This window comes from Mustela nivalis (assembly GCF_964662115.1).
Source record: "Mustela nivalis genome assembly, chromosome: 1".
Taxonomy (NCBI): domain Eukaryota; kingdom Metazoa; phylum Chordata; class Mammalia; order Carnivora; family Mustelidae; genus Mustela; species Mustela nivalis.
The window spans coordinates 183,406,590-183,426,324 of NC_139020.1; the positions used below are offsets into that span (position 1 = coordinate 183,406,590).

The following is a 19,735-nucleotide window of genomic DNA, read 5'->3' on the forward strand; positions in this document are numbered from 1 at the left end:
CATCACATCTTCCATATTCTCTTGGTCAAGCACGTCATTGAGCTGATTCACATTCCAGGGGAGAATTGGATTCCATGTTTGAATGGGAAGGATCAGTGGTTCTTTGAGCCTATTGCAGTCTATTACTTCACTTACTATTACAGCCTCTTAACTATTGTTCCTCTTTCCCTCCTGGTCCGTAGACACTCTGGAGACAGAGTGATCTCTTTATAATGGAAGTCTGTAAAGTCTTTTTTTTTTTTTTTAAGATTTTATTTATTTATTTGACAGAGATCACAAGTAGACAGAGGGGCAGGCAGAGAGAGAGAGGGAGAAGTAGGCTTCCTGCTGAGCAGAGGGCCCGATGTAGGGCTTGATTCCAGGACCCTGAAGGCAGAGGCTTTAACCCACTGAGCCACCCAGGCGCCCAGGAAGTCTGTAAAGTCTTATGATACTCCTCTGGTGAAGAACCTTGAGGGGTAACCCATCTCACTCAGAGTAACAGCAGAAGTCCTTACGGTGGCCTCCATCTGCTTGTGCTGCTGGGTCTTCATCATCTCTCTAATCTAACCTTTTACGGTCTCTCCTCCTACTGTAATTCAGGAACCAAGTACGTTTCTGCCTCAGGGCATTTGCATTTAGTGTTCTGTTCCTGGTTTTCTGTTCCCCTGCCCTCCTTTCCTTTAGACCTTCTCAGTGAGGCATTTCCAAACCTAGAATGTTGAAACTCCACTTCCACTACCCATGATTTCCTACCATTCTTATTCTTTTTCTCCCTTACGCTGAGTGGCACACTTCATACGTATCAGCTCATTTATTGTGTATCTCCACTCATTAGAGTATAAACCCCATGAGGACAGAGACCAGTTTATTTATTTATTTTTTATTATTTTATTTTATTTTATTTATTTGTTTTTGCCGTGTCCCAGTACCTGGAACAATACCTGGCACATTAGCAGATGTCTAGTAAGGATTTGTTGAATACAAGGAGGAACTTGATTTCAACCCAGGTTTAAATTCTCATGGTGTTGCTGATTTTGAAGTATCTTAATTTTTTACTATAGCTTACTATTTCATAATGCTGTGGGATTAAACCTGTTTGGGATTCCAGGGTGCAGGATTTCCCTGTGATCACAAATTCCCATCTCCTCTCCTTTTCCTTTTTCGGAAACATTCAAAGGACTTACTGTCTTAGGATGTTCAATAAGACCCCGTGTACCTTTCTTTCAGCAAAATTAGTGCCAACCTCTGCACACCCAGGCCGTCCTGGGCACTGCGGATGGGGTGGCACAGACATAACCCTAGTCCTGAGGGTGTTAATATTCTGGTCAAAGAGAAAGCAAATCGGTGTGCAGATTACATAAGCTGATACAGAGTGTGGAGAGTGCCATGAAGGAAATAAGCAGTGGTCTAGGAAGGAGAATTAGAGACAGGAAGGGTTCAGTTGCAGAGTGGCTTTTTAGGCTGAAATCTGTGGCAGGGGGATGTGAGAGACTGTGAAAATCTGAGGCAGGGCGTGGGAGGGAGAATCAAAGAGAGGGAGAGGGAGAAATATACTGTAAATAGTGGCAATATACTGTTCTGAGGACCCCATACTCATGACCTCGACTGAACTTAATTACCTCCTAGAGTCCCTACCTGTAGATAGCTTCACATTGGGAATGAGAGCCTCAAAGTATGAATTTTGGGGGGTTACATTTCAGTCCATAGCAGTGACATTTGAGCAAATGCTTGAAAGAGATTTGGGAGCAGTCGTGAGGCAGTCTGGTGAAAGAGTAGCCACTTGGGGCAAAAGTGTGGTAGGGATGGAGATGAGTTACAGCAAGTGCAAAGGCCCTGAGGCAGGATCCTGCCTGGAGTTTTCTAAGAACAAGCAGATACAGAGTGTGACATGAAGCATGTGGTATTGAATTTTAGAGATTAGGCCCCAGAGTCAGGAAATCTGGGGGTTTATTTCCAGAATTAAAGGGTTAAGGCCCCCTCTTTAACTGCGTGATGGTTTGAGGCAAGTAATATACCCCTTTCTGATCCTGTTTGTGCATTTGAGAAGTTGGGATATTAATACAATGCTCGCAATTCTATTGAGATTTATAGTAAGTGCTGAGTAAATGGTTGTGGTTGTGGTTGTGATAATAGTAGACTTATATTAGTAATTCAACCCCCATTCCTGTTGCTACTGCTTTTCCTTCTTTTCCTTCTCCTGCTTTTGATGAGTTTTGGAATTTTTATTGTCCCAATCCCTTGACCCCATGTAAAGATTTCTGAATTTGGGATCCATCAGTACTCCCTTCTCCAATTAACTTTGATGACGTGTCATCACCCTCGTTTTCAGAATTTGTGTGACCAGAAGCATGTGAGTGGCAGGTGTGTGAACACTATTGTGGAAAATTAGCAGTGTATTCTCCTTGTGAACTACGGGCCCACGGTTGTTGAATGTAGATTGTAGATTGACAGGGATGCCTGCAGTGGCTCAGTCCAGCTCTGATGGCTGAGAATTTCCCTCAGGATTCCAGGCCTACGTCCCTGAGCCTGCTGTGGTGACTCTGGACTTCAGGCACTTCCCTCCTGAGGAGTGTGTTCCTATCTGGATGGTGGGGATGTTTGTCTTTTTTGTGCTCCTTGATGCATTCTAGAATTTTTTTTGCAGCAGGTACTTTTTATATCTGAAGAGATGATGAAGGCATTGATGTTATTAATTTTAAAGTTAGCCACTTCTCCTCAAAATTTGATCAAGCCCTATTCTGTGAATCTTCTCTTTTCCATTTCCATGTATTTTGGTGTAAATGCCATTAATTGACATTAGTTGGTATTCATTGAATGGTTTAGAGAACCGCTCTTTCCTCTTAAGTGCCTCATTTCCTGTTTTACCTACATAAAATAACACTTTTCTTGTACAAAATGTTGTAATGTCTCTTTTAAAATGAATAGCTTTAATCTCTTATTACTCTTCTCAGATAGAACATGTATTACATGTTGAGGGTAGAAACAGCTTTCTGGATTTCCCAAGTGGCTCAATTAAATACCCTTTAAAAATTTTGTTTTTGTTTTTGTTTTTGTTTTGTTTTGTTTCAAGAAGCCACGAATGTGGAAGGCTATGGCAGTAGATTCTGGATTTATAAAAGACTTCGACTCTTTGTTCCCTCTGGGAAAAAATGTGGTTTTCCCACAAGATGAGAGTGTAACTTCTGGGTAAATAGGTTAAGAGGCAGGTATGTGGTGAAAAGTGCTTGTAAGAACTCCAGAATCATCTATCACATCAGCAGGTCTTCACCCGCTGACAGGAAGCTAATGGCAGTCCTAGCCTCCTGCCAAATGAAGGAAATAAAGATTGGCTCTACCCTCCCTTTGCCCTTGATCAGCAGGCTGTCTTGACAGGGATGACGAATTAGATGAAACCCAAAGGTGAGGACCAATAATATTTGTGTGATACGGCATTGAATTAATATGTGTAAAATAAAACACAAACAGGTAAAACGATGCCATGTTTTCTAAGAGATTGTTCCTCTGTCTCAACTAAGATGCCATTCACGTTTCATGAGTTGATTTTTAAAATTTCTGTCTCTCATAACAGTCCTTGATTTCACCCTTGATTTGATTTGATCTGGACTCCTAGTGGAATCAGTTGTATAGCTGACAAGGGCATAATTTGCATTCTTGGGTTAAGGAGAATCCTGTAGGCTTAACATGCTGTAGCCATCTTAGAAGGCAGCCCACTCACCCACCTGACGTCTCTGAGATAAGGATGCTTGAGAAGAGCCAGTTTCTGTTAGGAAGCATAGCATAATATATTGTTTAATGTAATAATTATTTTAAGTAACTTGTAAGAATGAGCATTTCTACCTGATTTTCCTTTTTAAAAACTGGCCATTTTCTAAGGCCTTTGAGACCTCCCAAAGTGGTGTAATGAAATAATTCTTGTAAAAGTCCATCTGAATACACACAGGATTTTCTTTTTCTTTTTTTTTTTTTTTAAGATTTTATTTATTTATTTGACAGACAGAGATCACAAGTAGGCAGAGAGGCAGGCAGAGAGATAGGGGGAAAGCAGACTCCCTGCTGAGCAGAGAGCCCGATGTGGGGCTCGATCGCAGGACCCTGAGATCATGACCTGAGCCGGAGGCAGAGGCTCAACCCACTGAGCCACCCAGGTGCTCCCACACGGGATTTTCAATTTATCCTATCAGCACAGGTGTACGTACATCACCGTCTCCATTTTCCAAGCAAATGTTTAGAAGCATTAATAATTGGTTTTAATTTCACCTCCAAAAGCTACCTAATTTAGCTTAAGAATGAAAAATAATTTCTATGACTCAGCTGTCTAGGAATTGTAGTCTGTAACATTAAATGAACAAGAGTTGTGGTGAGAGAGGTCCTACATAAATGTGACTGTAATTGCTCATTGAGAAGTGAACTAATTGAAATGAGGGCAATAATAGTTAATCAGCTGGCTCTAGATCATTTTGTAGTTGTACCAACTTCATTTTTTTTTTTTTTTTTTTGCTCATGACTTACAGTTATGGAGATAATTGGCAAGCGTTAGATAAAGTAATGGAGAGTCCCAGGGTGGGAAGAAGTCAGAGGAGTAATTCAGCTTTCTGGGAATCTGCTGATGTCATGGTTAATGAGGGAACAGCATAAGTGGCCGAGGAACAGTAGCAGAGTCCCGAGTGAAGTCAACTCCCTGGGAACCTACCCTTCAGTGATGTTCACATTACTCACAGTTCTTTGTCTTTCTGAAGACAATCTTTGAATATGAAAAGAGTTTTGGGTGTCAGTAAAGCCTTTGCAAGACGAATGCTGGTTTGAAAAAAGGGAGTGGGAGGGAAGCCCCTGTTGAGAAAGAAATTGCCAATTTTTACGTTCTCCACTCAGTGACCCTTCCATACGATGTTGAGATATCCTAGAAATGTTACTGTTCCCACTTTGTTGTCCCTTATACTGTAAAGGCTATACTTCTGTGTGTTTATGGTAAGGAGAAACGTAAGTAGGGCTGTAGATTCTCTTTTGTACAGGCTTCTTGTGATAGCTAACTTCTGTTTCTTATTGTAGCATGTCATAGCCCATGGTACACAATATTCCCCTGGTTTGCTTTGACATAGGAGAATGTATACTTGATGGGAGCCAAAGTAAAAGGTACATGGTGAGGACTGATTGGCTGTCAATTCTTGAAGGCTTCAAGAACTATCATGCCTATGTCAACTGAGAACCAATGTATTTATGAAATCAATGCAACACCCCGTCTTTTTTTTTTAAATATATCCATCTTGAATTGCTCTTAGTATTGCTCTGTTTTGATACTAAGCATAAATTGACTTCTCTCTTCATATTCAGCCATATAGTATTTGTCCCATCCAGCTGTTACATCCTTTCAATTAGAAGGAGTTAAGCATCTGAATAATAATGTGATACCTCAGAATTAGGGGACTTGAGGTCCTCCAATTCCAACACTGTCTTTCAGCAATAGGCATTTTCTTATAGGTGGATGCTGGTGCTTCATGATAAATGATTAACAAAAATTATGATGTTTAGGGGCGCCTGGGTGGCTCAGTGGGTTAAGCTGCTGCCTTCGGCTCGGGTCATGATCTCAGGGTCCTGGGATCGAGTTCCGCATCGGGCTCTCTGCTCAGCCGGGAGCCTGCTTCCCTCTCTCTCTCTCTCCTGCCTCTCCATCTACTTGTGATCTCTCTCTGTCAAATAAATAAAATCTTTTTTAAAAAATTATGATGTTTAGTTTTGTTAACTTTGATTTCTTTATTTTTTAAAAATATTTTATTTATTTGACAGAGAAAGGGTGCCCATGAACAGGGGGGAGGGGCAGGGGAAGAGAGGAAAGCAGACTTCCTGCCACAAACGGAGCTAGCGCAGGACTCAATCCCAGAACCCCGGGATCATGACCTGAGCTGAAGGCAGCTGCTTAACCGACTGAGCCACCCATGCACCCCGACTTTGTGATTCCTATCAAAAGACAGTGCAACGACTTGTGATTAGAAGTTCTAGACATTCATGTGAGAGGTTTTCAAAGGTGGTGATTAAAGACAGAAGATTTTGTGTAGATCGGGGGAGAATGCCCACTAGGGAGAACTGAATTGGGCATTATGTGTAGGAAACCTGAGTTCCCTGTTTGCAGTGTAATGAATGATCAATATCTCATTTCTTTTCTTTCTTTCACAGCTGTTTCCCTTAGAAGCAGAGTGGGCTGTAGTGTTGACGCTTCTCTCCTGATGGCCAGTGTTTGTTGAATTCATATTCCGAGCAGGCTCCACATTTTATATGTGTCCTTCGGGGGGAGATGCTATTATTCCTCCCATTTTAGAGATGAGGACACCAAGGCCCAAGATATTTCACTTTGCTATGGTTGCACAGTTTGTCAATGTTACGAGCTGGAATTTGAATTCACCAAGTCTGATTTTAGTTTTTATAACAATTTATCTTGTCATTCTGGGAGAACTCTAGACGCCTGCAGTTTTTAGGGAAGTGACATAACATGGTCAGTAATTCCTGAGCTCACACTTGCACTTGGTTTGTGTATTGGGAGGACTCAGGGAAGCAGCTGTTAAATTGTTACATAATGTACATATTGTGTTCATGGAAATATAACAACTCCTGTACTAAATTGTAATACCCTTGAGGACAGAGACTACTGTGTATTTACCTCTGTATCTCTGTGGGATAATATTAACAGCTTTATTGATACACAGTACTGTTTCTGTAAAATTCATCCCTTGAAAGTACACAATTCAGCATTTTTATTGTATTCCTAAAACCATGCTACCATTGTAACTGACTTTAGAACATTCTCATTTACCTCCAGAAGAAACCACATGCCTGTTAGCAGTCACTGTTTTTTTTTTTTTTTTTTTTTTTTTTTTAGCTAAAGAAAGGAAGCTGCCACATATTAGAAACATTCAGCATTGGACTTAGAAAGTTGCGTAATTTCTGGAAACTTGATATTCTTAATTAATTATAGCTTTTCACCAAAATAATCATTTTCTTTCACATTTGCTTTTGAAATTATCTGGTATAGATTGTTGGAATTCATTCATTCCATCTTATACAGACAGTTGCTGTCATTAATTGGGAGAAAGTAAAAAGTATTACCTGTCATAATGGAGGAAGCCTATCCGACGTAATCCCCTTTATCATAGACAGCCTTGAGTACTAAGATATAGCATTACTGATGGCCGGAATTCCTTTCTGAACAAAAATGCCTCAAGATAATTCTCAAAAGTTGATTTTTGATAAGCATGCATCTAGTGTTGGAGACTCTTATCCTTTGTTTCCTGAATGCTGGATGTTTAAAATGAATCAATGACAACTTGAGAATTTTCACATTCCTGTTTTTAATGAACGCAGGATTTCCGTGAATCTATAGTGCCAGGGATAAAAGAGAAAGAGCAGTTTCAAGTTATTGCCTAACCTCCCTCTTCACTGGATTCTGGCTCAATTTATCTCATTCTCTGTAAGAGTAGCAAGACATGGACGGGCGCCTGAGTGGCTCGGTGGGTTAAAGCCTTTGCCTTCGGCTCAGATCATGATCCCAGGGTCCTGGGATCCAGCCCCATGTCGGGCTCTCTGCTCAGCGGGGAGCCTGCTTCCCCCTCTCTGCCTACTTGTGATCTATTAAATAAATAAATAAAATCTTAAAAAAAAAAAAAAGAGTAGTAAGACATGGCTCCTGAGTGTTGGGTTTGGGATCAAAGAAGTCATGAGGGAGAAGCTTTTTCACCCCCACACCCAATTTCATCAGCCCCCTTAGCTTTCTTTGACGAAGTCATGTAATGATTTATTCCCCCCAGGTGGAGAGTCACCTGTTCCCCCCCCACACCAGTTTGTTTCCCCACCCCAGTGTCTTCCTTGCACACAGGAGATTTCATTGCTCGGTGGCCACAAGATCCCGGGTTCAAATCTTGCCTCTACCATTTACCAGCTGTGTAATTTTTGGCAAGTCACCAAATCTCTCTGTGTACGTTTTCTTATCTGTGTGGTGGGGACGATAATGGTACTTAGTAGATAAGGATGGTAGAAGGATTAAATGAGTCAATGCATATAAAGTATAAATATTAGCCTAAGTTCAGACTTTTGTAATGAACAAAAATATTTTTAAAGATTTATTTATTGGAGAAAGTGAGTTTGAGCAGGGAAAGGGGCAGAGGAGGGAGAGAGTCTTAAGCAGACTCACTGCTGAGCGCGGTGCACTATGTGGGGCTTTATCCCGGGGCCCTGAGGTCATGACAAGAGCTGAAATCCAAGAAGTGGACGCTTAACCCACTGAGCCACCCAGGCACTACTATGAATACAATTGATTTGTTATCTCATAAGGATTCTGTGATACATGTGTTAGGAGTTGGTTGGACAGTTAGGTAGTCTGGGCCAGGGTCCCCAACAAGAAAATATGGAGTCAGGACAGCTCAAATAAACAGCACTAACATCCCATTTCGCGGCTTGGATGGAACCGCACTGACATTCTGCTTTGCAGTCCTTGCAGAAATGACTTCTGCAAAACGTCCTAAAATAAGACCGTTAACCACAAAGCATTTGTCGATTATCGTGGGCAAGGGGCAGTTATGACATAAGCCCCCAGATGTCAGCAAATGAAAGACCATAAGCACAGAGATAATCACTTCAAATATGGGACCAAAGCCTTGATTGTTTAAGATAGTTCTGCAAAAGAGTTCATAAAACCCCCCAAACTCAGAAACTCTGAGGGCAACCCACTCAGGCCCTTACCCTCTCCTGGAGCTTTGTACTCTTGCTCCATCAAGTTTGCTCTGCTGCCCTCCACCCTTCTTCTGGTCTACCTCTTCATTCTTCAAAGCGGCATGACCAAGAACCCCAGGCACTCAAGGGACAAAATGTTTTGAACCCATAGTCTTACAGTAGTTACCCTCCCTGTTTTACAGGCAAGGACATGGACTGCACTTAAAGGGATTTTTCTAAGGTCAGTGACAAAATTTAATTTAGTGACACTAAACTAGAAATAGAACCTGATTCTGCTTATATGGAGCTCCTTTCTCTTGAAAAATTGCTGCCTTTGTTTATTATCAGGAGTCAGTTGCTTGCCAGAGGCTTCCTTAGGCAAATACATATCTTTTTTCTGTATCATCATGTGGTGTACTCAGCACTCTGCAGCCTCCCCATTCATCCTTGGCATTGCGTGGATCTCCTTGAAAGGTGACCTGTTCAGACTTCTGATGACAGAGGACACCTGGCCTCCAGGAGAAGCATGCACCGATAATTTGGACAGTTGCTACTGAACTGTCTTCATCTTGGTGATTCACCTGGATCGGACACTCAGAACCGGTTTCTCTTCATCCTAAATCACGGTTGTAGAGAGTAAAGCTAGAAGTAAGGTCATGAAAACCAGATCAGATGCTTTCCGTCTCTCTGGTATCTAGGCCACTTTTTCAAATCATCAGCACAGTGGATCAAATGCCAACTCCTTATTTATTCCCAGTGTTTTAGGTGTGATTCTTTATGAGATTCCCGTGCCTTTGTCACATGGTGTTCTTACATGCAAGATGGAACCTGAAAGGATCTTCTGATACCAAGCATGTGAGTTATTGATGGCATGACAACAGTTGTCTTTACACACCTGCTGTTAAGCAGTGTGGCAATATTCCATTGAAGACGTAACTACTGAGTATTCTTTGTTTTGGTCAGGATAGAAAGGTGAGGGGCGGCACCTGGGTGGCTCAGTCAGTTAAGCATCTGATTGTGGCTCAGGTCATGATTTTGGGGTCCTGAGATCGAGCCAAAGCTGTAAGTCCAGGTCTGACTCTGAGAGCCCAGAAACCAGAACCCCTACCCGCCAGAGTCTGAAGGCAGGAGAAGATGGTGTCTCATCTCCAGCAGAGTGAATTTGTCCATCCTCTGCCTTGTTCTATTTGGACCCCCAGGAGATTGGTGGTGCCCACCTGCACCTGGTGAGGGTGGTCTTCATGCTAATCTCTTCAGGAATCATTCTCACAGACACAGCCAGAAATCATGCTTTACCAGGTAACCCAAGCATTTTTTAACCCAGTCAGGTTGAGACATATGAACAACCATTACACCATGGGTGACTTTCCTTGCTCACGAAGGAAGACATCCTTTGAAGTCTTCAGGACTTCAAGGAAGTCCTTCAAGGAAGGAGCAGCAATTTGTAGAGCATTCAATAATGTGTCAACAGCATCAACATTTGGGTTCCTGTCCCCCTAGGATTATTAGGTTGTCCTTTTAAATTTATTTTCTTTTTTAAAATATTTTATATTTTACCCATCAGAGCACAAGCAGGCGGAGCAGCAGGCAGAGAGAGAGGGAGAAGGGGACTCCCTGCTGAGCAGGAAGCCTGAGGCGGGGCTCAATCCTGGGACCCTGGGATCATGACCTGAACTAAAGGCAGAGGCTTTAACCCACTGAGCCACCCAGGCACCCCTGGGTTGCCCTTCTTTATTTTATTTTACAATGCCCTACAGGGATGGTTTCCGTTGTTTGTAAGGAGGCATTGAGTTGGATTGGACACAAACCCAATCAGACACTGGGCTCATTGAAGACAACCTTTTTCTGTTGAAGACACAGCACAGCTTGTGTGTGTGTGTGTGTGTGCGTGCACATGTGCTGCTCACTGACACTCACTGACAGTTCCATTCCTGTGACCATGCCATTTCTGAGTCCCCTGAGCTGTCACATCTGAGACCACCAGCCTTTTGGGTCTTTATCTCCTCCTTCCACTGTCTATTTTCTCATCTCCCCCTGCCCTCCACACTCGCACACCAAGTAAGAGTCTGACCAGATACTTGCAGCCCTTCCCGGGGCGCTGTGACTGCCTCATTCAAGGGTCTCCTCCTGTCACATTGGAATTTTTTCCTACTCTTTAACATATTCCTCCAACTCTCGTTCCTGGGTTTTCTCACTTTTAGGTCTTCTTTGTCGTCTTCGTTGTCTTCTTTTTAATAGTTCCCTTTGATAGGAGCACCCAGAGCGTCCTCTAGTTTCCCCTTCATATTGTTTATTGTTCTTCCCCCACAAATTTTAAGCTTTCTAAGGATCTTGCTCACCCCCATCCCCTGACCCCAGCCAGCACCTTAGAAATAATTGTCAAGAGAATGAAAGGCGTGCAAGCATATATTAGAAAATGCTGGCCTGGGCGCCTGGGTGGTTCAGTTGGTTAAGCGTCTGCCTTCAGCTCAGGTCATGATCCTGGAGTCCCCACATTGGGCTCCCTGCTCAGCAGGGAGTGTGCTTCTCCCTCAAACCCTCTCCCACCTCATGCTCTCTCTTTCTCTCTCTCAAGTAAATAAATCAAATCTTTAAAAAGATTCTCCCTTGATTCCCTATTTCCTGTCTCAGTACTGCTCCTTTGGCTCTCTCTCTTCCATAAAAAAAAAAGAGAAAGAAAGAAAGAGCAAGCGAGCTGGCCTGGATCAGGGGAGGGGAAGAGGGAGGGTGGGGAGAGGCAATTCTAACAAGCTTTGCTCTCACCCAAGCATCAGGATACTGTCCTCTGTGATGTACATACTTGGCCATTCCCTGGCACATAGTAAATGCTCAATAGATAGCAGCCGTTGATATTTTTGTTCTTTTTCCCTTAGTCCAGAGACACTTTCAGGAGTCCTGTACTATGGCCTAGCCTTGCTATGCTTCCTCAGTCTCTTTCCCAAGGAATGTAGATTTGAAAGGACACGAGGAAGAATCAGAGTGGACTTGTTTTAAACAAATGCCTGTTCTGTCATGAGAAAAGGTCCGTTTGATTTCCGTCCCCAAATCTTTTTGGATACTTCGTGTGGTGATACAAAAGTTTCGGTAAAAGTGACTGGTTTCTATTTAAACATCCAGGAAGATCACATGGAGTCCACATTCTAGTGACACGTTTGGGGGCCTGTTTCCGCATACAAGGTGTGATAGAAAAATTGCTTGTTTTTCAAGTCTATCAAACACGTAAGACTATGTATACGTTCATGGATCTGTTGTTTCTAAATCTGTTTGGGGCATGAAGAGATTTACATCCTTGGGATTGGTCTTTCTCCCTTCATGATTGTTGGGTCATACTGTGAATTTATGTCTCGTTTTGTAGCAAAATGCCAAAACTCTCTTCCCAGTGGGGGTACCATGTTGCAACCTTACCAGCAGTGTGTGAGAGTTCTAGCAACTCTGTACTAATGGCAGCTTCTGGTATTGTATGATTTTTAAAAACTATTCTAGTCATTGGGTGGCAGTTAAGCATTTCTTTTTTACATGAATGTAGTTAACATTTTTTTTTTTAAGTTTGATTTGAAGGTCAAATGTTGAGTAAACAGGATTGCGCATCCTGAGATATGGCCAAGCTTGTGTGAGTAGTGACTGAGTGAATTTCTGGGAATAATACATTCAACGGTGCTCCCTCTCCATCAGCTGGAAAAATGAACAGCATCCACCTGTCCCAAATATCTAATGAATTTCAAGCAATGCACATAATGGCCTTATTATATAGAATGATCCTTCCTTAACATTGGAGGTAGCTGAAGGAACTCTAATTTTTTGAAGTCTCATTATTAGATTTTGATAAGCAGGACCCAGACTAATTTCACAGCAGGTGAAACCATTGACTATTAACAATTTAATCTTAGTAGGGTAATGATTCTTCTATTAGCAATCTGGCCTTGAGACCTTTTGGACAGGTGCTGAGCGACAGCTTGCCCAAAAGCCTGATGGTGCTGGGAATACATAGCAGGAGGAACCAGCGTGTTGTGTCCCATCCCTAAGATTTTGTTTGCTGCCTCAATTGGATATTTCAAGGGAATTTTCAGATTAAGAAGAGAGAGCTGATGAGCTCCAAATCTAATTCCCTTTCTGTATAGAGCCATGATTTGTAGCGTTGATAAGGAAGGTCACTTTCTGATTTCCTCAGCAAGGGTCACTCAAGCCAGGTACACTAAAAGTTTATGAGCCATAAAAGGTGCATAAGAAGCAAGAAGCCTCTCAAGCTTTAAGAGGCGAACTTTTGGAGGCACTGCTAATTCATACTGAGACATTCACTAGGGCGTAGCTCAAATTAATGTGTTAAGTTGTGATCTGGTGGTGGTAAGGGTTGATGGTGTTGACCACCTTGGTGAAATCTGGTAGGCATTTTAACACTGAAAAAGGACTCTGTGTAAATCTTGAACAGATTGAGGTCGTTTTTGTTTTTTTTTTTAAGTAAAAATTAATTTTTTGAGAGATTGAGAAAGAGAGTATGCAAGCCAGCCTGGGGGATGGGGCAGAAGGGAAGGGAGAGAGAGAGAGAATCCTCAGACTGTCTTTGCAGCTTGGAACCTAGTATTAAGGTCTTAATACCAGGACCCTGAGAGCATGACCTGAGCTAAAATCAGGAGTCAGATGCTTAACTATCTGCCACCCACATGCCCCTATATGTAGTATATTTCCATCTACTATATAAAGGCTAGTGTCAATGTCAGTGCTGGCTTTCTGTGACATGGAAACCTTGGAACGTGTTGTTTGCTTGATTCACATGGAGCCTGAATTCTTTTGCATGTTTTTGCAAGGACTACGTTAATATGGAAGATACTGGAATAGGATACCCAGGAATCAGATTGCTCAAGATTCCCCAGAAATAGGGGCGCCTGGGTGGTTCAGTGGGTTAAAGTCTCTGTCTTTGGCTCAGGTCATGATCTTGGGGTTCTGGGATTGAGCCCCGCGTCATGATCTCAGGGTCCTGGGATCGAGTCCCGTATCAGGCTCTCTGCTTGGCGGGGAACCTTCTTCCCCCTCTCTCTCTGCCTGTCTCTCTGCCTGCTTGTGATCTCTGTCTGTCAAAATAAATAAATAAATACATAAAGATTCCCCAGAAATAATCATTTTATTCAGTTTATAAAACACCAGAACAGCTACATACCCATTGGTACAATTCAGAGTAGGAGAGTTCTTTAAAGAAACAATCATTTTGTCTCTTCCCATTTCTGAACCCACACTCCTGAGGTTACCTCAGCTAAAGAGTTAGTATTATTCCACCGACGTAACTATTTATTAATTTAAAAAACATACAGCACCCATAGGGCTTCCTTCTCTATTTTCTAATAATATGCAGCAATATTTTACATATTATTCAAGTTTACACAGTAACTTGTTTGTATCACTTAACTGAACATCATGGACATTCTTTCTGGTAATTATGTGTACATCTCCCTGTTCTACACATAGTTAAAAATTTCCTGAGGGTGAATCTACCATATTTCATTCAATCATTCCCCTATGTATGGGTGCTTAGTTTTTCATATTGGAGGACTGCTTTTGTTTTGGTCTTTTTCTTTTGTTTTTGCTACAAACCCTGCTGCTACAAATAAATATCTAAAGAGATTGTTTTTCCCCCCCTAAGAGACCATAGCTCTGCTCAGCTTACTTGTTACATGACCTTGGGCAGTTAATTTCCTTCTTAATTGTGCGCATGACCTTCGGAAGTTATTTTCCTTCTCTGACTCTCAGCTTCCTCATCAATAAAGAGTGTAGTGATAGTCCTTACTTTTATATTTCTTGTAACAATTAAATATAGTAACATGGATTTAGTACTTAACACCTCGCCTGGGACATAAGTAAGGATCCAATAAATGGATGCTGTTCGTCCTTTCCTACTGTTTATCTCTCACTCCTGTTTTTGTTTGTGTGTTTGTTGGTTTTTTTGGAGGCTAGGAGGTGAGCACTGCGCATATTTGCTTAAAGCTAATAACTGTAAGATCTTGTTGGCCCGATTTCTGGCTAGACAAGCAGAAGGCAGTGTTGTGGGCTGTAGAAAACCCCAGTTTGTCAGCCTGGTGATTATTTTTTTTTTAATATGCTGTCCCTGAGGAACATGATAGAATTTGTTTTACTTCTCTTCTGCCAGGAAGTAACCCTTCTGGCTTTGTTAGAAGCGTGGTTTGTAATAATTGTACCCACCCCAGATGGCTCCTGAAAACCCTTTGAAATGCCATCTGCCAGGCGTGTGTCCAGCCGGCAGCCTGTCATTCTGCTAGAAGAAAAGAGGAGGCGGGGCCCCCTCCCCTGCCCTTTTCTCCCTCGCGTCACTGAATGGAGCCTGGTCCTGTTGGCCCAGACCCAGGGCGGGTTGCTCAGAGGATAACTGGGAGTAAACCTCCTGCTAGCCTGTGGAGTAGAAAGGTTTTGTCTGGGTAATAAACCCTGAAGGTTTAGTGGGTGGAGACTCACCCGCCCCCATCTCCTTCCTCTGCAGCTCAAAGGCCACTAAGCATATTTATTTACATGGGAAAATGGGATCTACGAGTTTCATGTTTTCTTCTAAAATGTAGCATTTTTGAAGGTCTTCATAATTTTGAATCCTTTCAGGAAATTAAGACCCAGGGGTGACTCTTGTCTTTAAAGTAAGTATGATAGATGGGTTCTAAAAACATGGTTGAAAGATACAGGAAAGAGAAGTTGGCTCAACAAGGAGAGGGGGGGAAAAAAAACCCACCAAAAAACCATTGTCTGGTTTCAGAAGACTTTAAAAACCTAACAAATCTTTTGTTGGTTTTATTTATCTTTATCTTTTAGGGGGTGGGGCTGGGGATAGGAGATAGAGGCAGGTAATGGAATTTTGGTGTGGAGGCTGAGTTGCCGGGTAGAACACATTTAGGACAGATCCCCTCAAAGCAAGTTTCAAAGAGTTTCTCTTCTTGCCCCACACTGGGATTTCCCAATATGCTATAGACTGCATTTTCCCAGTAGCAGGCTAAATGGCTTTTTTCACTTGACTCCAGGACATCACACCCTTTTCTTTTGCCCCTGCCTTGCTGACTGCTACCTCCTAGTCTCCTTTGGGGTGCTTCCGTTCCCTGTTTCTGAAAATTACAGGGTTTTAAGTGTTCAATCCCAACTTTTTGCTTTCATTTTGTATACTACCCCTCCCTCTAAGATTATTTCTGTTCTCTTTACCTTCAGATGCCAGTGGTTTACTGATCACTCTCAATTTTATGTCCCAACCTGCACTCCGACCTTCAGACTTACCTGGTCAGCTGTACACAACCCTCTGCATCTAGGTGTCTAATAGGCATCTCAGACTTCACATGTCCTGAAGCGAACACTTCCTTCCTCCAAGATTCTTTTAAACCCTTCAACCTGTATTGCTCTGAGAAACTTTAATGAATGTTTAAATGAATGTTTTTTCCCCTAAGAACCACTTCCTCCCTTGTCTCCTTGATTTCTATGAAGGGCACAAGGCCGTTTGCCCAGGTCAAAGAACAGGATGTCAGTCTTTATCGCTCTGTTTTTCTTACACACTCCATCCACTCCCATCAACAAGCTCTGTCTTCAGAATATAGACCCCTTGTGGCTTGATTAGTGTAATACGTCCATCTTGTGGACTGTGTTACAGCTGTTTGAAATAGTCACAATGTATGATAGAAATCTGATGGTTTTTTACTAGCTCTGCCCTATTCTTCTTGACCACGACCTGATTTTCTCTCCCATAGACCCTCTAATCACCACCTCGCTGATCTCATTGCTTCTGCTTGTGCCCACCTCCCCCTGCTCTGCCCAAAGCCTGTTCTCTGTCAAGCTCAATGATTTTTTTTAAATTTTATTTATTCGACAGACCAGAGATCACAAGTAGGCAGAGAGGCAGGCAGAGAGAGGGGGAAGCAGGCTCCCCTGCTGAGCAGAGAACCTGATGCAGGGCTCATCCCAGGACCCTGGGATCATGACCCGAGCTGAAGGCAGAGGCTTTAACCCACTGAGCCACCCAGGCGCCCCTCAATGATCTTTTTAAAATGAATCCTAGCACAAACACCTCCCCCCACCCCTCGGCTGAAAACCCTCCAGTGGCTTCTCATCTTCCTTGGGATAAAATATGAAGTGTTTGCTATGGCTTTCCTTAACCCTTTTCCATTACTCTGTCACTATTCCTCTGGCCTTTTTGCCTTCTCCTGCATTAGAGTTCTTGGCCCTTCCCCCTGCCCAGAATGCTTTCCCCACACCTTGGCAGGGCTCTCCATTTGGGCGGTACCTCCTTAGCCAGGCTTTCCCTAACCCCCATCCTGAAAGAGCTTCCCTCCTCCCCGGCAGACTTCCTTCTTCTAAGCTATTTTTAAGCCCTTTAACCTATATTGCTCTGAGACACTTTAACCTATGTTTCCTATGGTGATTTCCACCTGAAATTTTGTTATACTCACACACATGTGTTTTCTGTCTTTCATAGTAAAATGTAAATTTCACTAGGGTAGGGGCTTGGTCTTGTTTTTCAGTGTTTCCCCAGTGCCTGCACTGGTGTCCAGCATGAATTGGGATCTCAATAAATAGTCACTGAAAAAAAAAACCTAGTGAGAGATGTAATGAGATATAAATATATATATAATATATTATATATATATATATATATATATATATATATATATTGCCCCTGCCTTGCCCCTTTCCTATATATATGTGTGTGTGTATATATATAAATATATATATATATATATATATATATATAGCCTTTGAACTGTAGCATCCTGTCAACTCATTTCATTTTAACAATGACATTAACTATCGTATGTGCTGATGATTATTGCGCTATGTCTTCTAATAGATTGATTTCATTCAGTACACACAGCAAATCTACAGTGCATGTACCATTATTATCCCTGTGTCACAGATGAGGAAACCGAGTAATAACAGAAGCCAAGGACCTAAGTTGTTAAGACCACAAGTGGGGAGGAGTGGCAAGCCTTGAACTTACCATTCCCACTTCAGACACCTGCTCAGCTACAGTTTCTGGTATTCTCTGTGTTAATGCAGTACCTGTTATGTGTCTGACATCGAAGATGTCAATTTAAAAATTGTAAGCTACCTGAAAGGGCTTGTCATCAACTGTCGGGAGAGCCCGAAATAGGAACAAATCAGGAAATCGTACAAGAGTGGACTTCAGATACAAGCAGCTTCTTTACCGGAAAGCTCCAGAAAAGTAAACGTATGCAATACAACCATACCATGGGGAGTTTGAGGCTATTTATAAAGCTCTGATTTCAGATATTAGAAAAACCAGGCTCATTTAAAATGTATTTATCTTGAGTTAAGTGTGCAACAAGTATTGAGGGGCTTGTTTTTGGTTTGGGGGATTTTTTTGGTTTTTTTGGTGGTTGGTTTTGTTTTGGTTTTTTGACTTAAGAGAAATGCTGGATGGTACCGTTAGGTGTGCAGACATGATCATTCTCATAGACAAGTGTTGAGAGAACATTAGAGCCACAAGGCACATATAGCTGGTTACTGAATTGCTTTAAAGTTTTAGGGGGAAATCCTTGCTTATTAAGTCCTTAGGAATATTGAAAAATCCCTGCTTATTATGTAGGAAAACATCGACCTTAGAGCAGCATAGGTATGGTGCTTTGCAAAGCAAGTTATGTGGATCATATTACCTAACTTGAATGTGAGAGCAGAAATCCTGTGTTTTGCTCTTTTTTGAGGCTTTATAGTATTTAACAGAGGTTCCTTGCACACACCACATAATTGCTTCTTGATTTGTTTTCTGTTCTTGGTTTATGTGTAAATCATATTCCTTCCACACTACTTCTACACTTTTGGTTGAGATTAGGCTAAAAGAGTGGCACAGAGCCTAGCACCTGAGCTGGGTGACTCAAATCCTCTAGAGACCCTACATTATTCTTAAGAAGAATTGTTGTATTTATTAGTCATTGAGAGAATGATCATGCTCAAGGGGAGAATTTTCTAGCAAATTCAGTGCCCCTTCTCTCCCATCAGAACTTACGGGTGGCCTCTTTTCATCAAACCTATTAATTACACCGAGAGCAGCAGCATTTTAATCCCTGGGAGATAGCCAACCACTGATCTTGGGCAATTGCATTTCTCTGGTGATGTGTTTATGCAGTGGGTGTCATTTTCTTCAAAGGGCTTATTACAGTGGAACTTGCCGGATATCCTTCAAAACACAGGAATTTTGAGGCCTTTGTTAAAAATATAAACCCCTTAGGCTGTGAGCTTAAGGTGGATAACTTTTTAGTATCTACTGGAGTCGTAAAAGCTGCTGATGGTGAATGTTGTCTGTCTAAAATCCCACTTGCCTTTTTCATTCAGTGCATTTTAAGAAATGATAAAAACTCACCCCAGGCTACCCAGCGGTGCTTGGATGGCTCTTGCTTCCATCCAAAGGTCACAAGCATGAGAGGGTGGAAGTGAGGCTGCTGTGCTGTTAGAAAAAAAGTTGTCCTTACCAGGTCCCTGTCTGGGCAGATGGGTGGGTAGGCTTAGGCTGTCCAGCTTACAGAACAGGTTATTCCAATTACAACCGAATGGGGAGCTTCCTGTTTTCATGGACTGATGGTGTCTTGTGTATCTGTCTTGTCGGCTGCAGGCACAACCCGATCTCCCAGAGAAGGAGAAGTGCCTGGCGTGGACTATAACTTTCTGACTGTGAAGGAGTTCTTGGACCTTGAGCAGAGCGGGACCCTTCTGGAAGTCGGCACCTATGAAGGTGAGTGTATCTGTGTGAGGGCCGTGAGGCTGCCTCTGTCCTGGGCACTGGTGAGGCACCAGAGCTCTGCAGGCAGGAGTGTTTTGTGAACTAGCGGAGTCTGATCAACGGTAGGAGACTGCAGTTCACCTTACTAAGATGGAAAAAATATGTGGTGTAAGGCTTTGTGGCACTCTTTAAAAATAGTTTAAAAATAGTTTGGAGGCTCTTTTTTTTCTCCAAGAGGTTTCTTCTTTATTAATTGAAGACTGTACGTGTGTGTGTGTGTGTGTGTGTTGTTGTTGTTGTTGTTGTGAGGTATGGGCTTGCATGGTATTAGAAAAAAGAGAGGGGTGCCTGGGT

General features: G+C 42.3%; 1 protein-coding gene across 25 annotated transcripts in view; it reads left to right on the forward strand.

Annotated features, from left to right (window-relative positions):
• Positions 1-19,735, forward strand: part of MAGI1 (membrane associated guanylate kinase, WW and PDZ domain containing 1) — a 627,461-nt gene that overhangs the window by 478,377 nt on the left and 129,349 nt on the right. For all 25 annotated transcript variants that reach the window (XM_082726709.1, XM_082726685.1, XM_082726703.1 and 22 more), the window contains one exon: positions 19,274-19,393. In XM_082726709.1, coding sequence (XP_082582835.1) covers positions 19,274-19,393 — 120 coding nt within the window. The remainder of the gene's footprint in view (positions 1-19,273; positions 19,394-19,735) is intronic.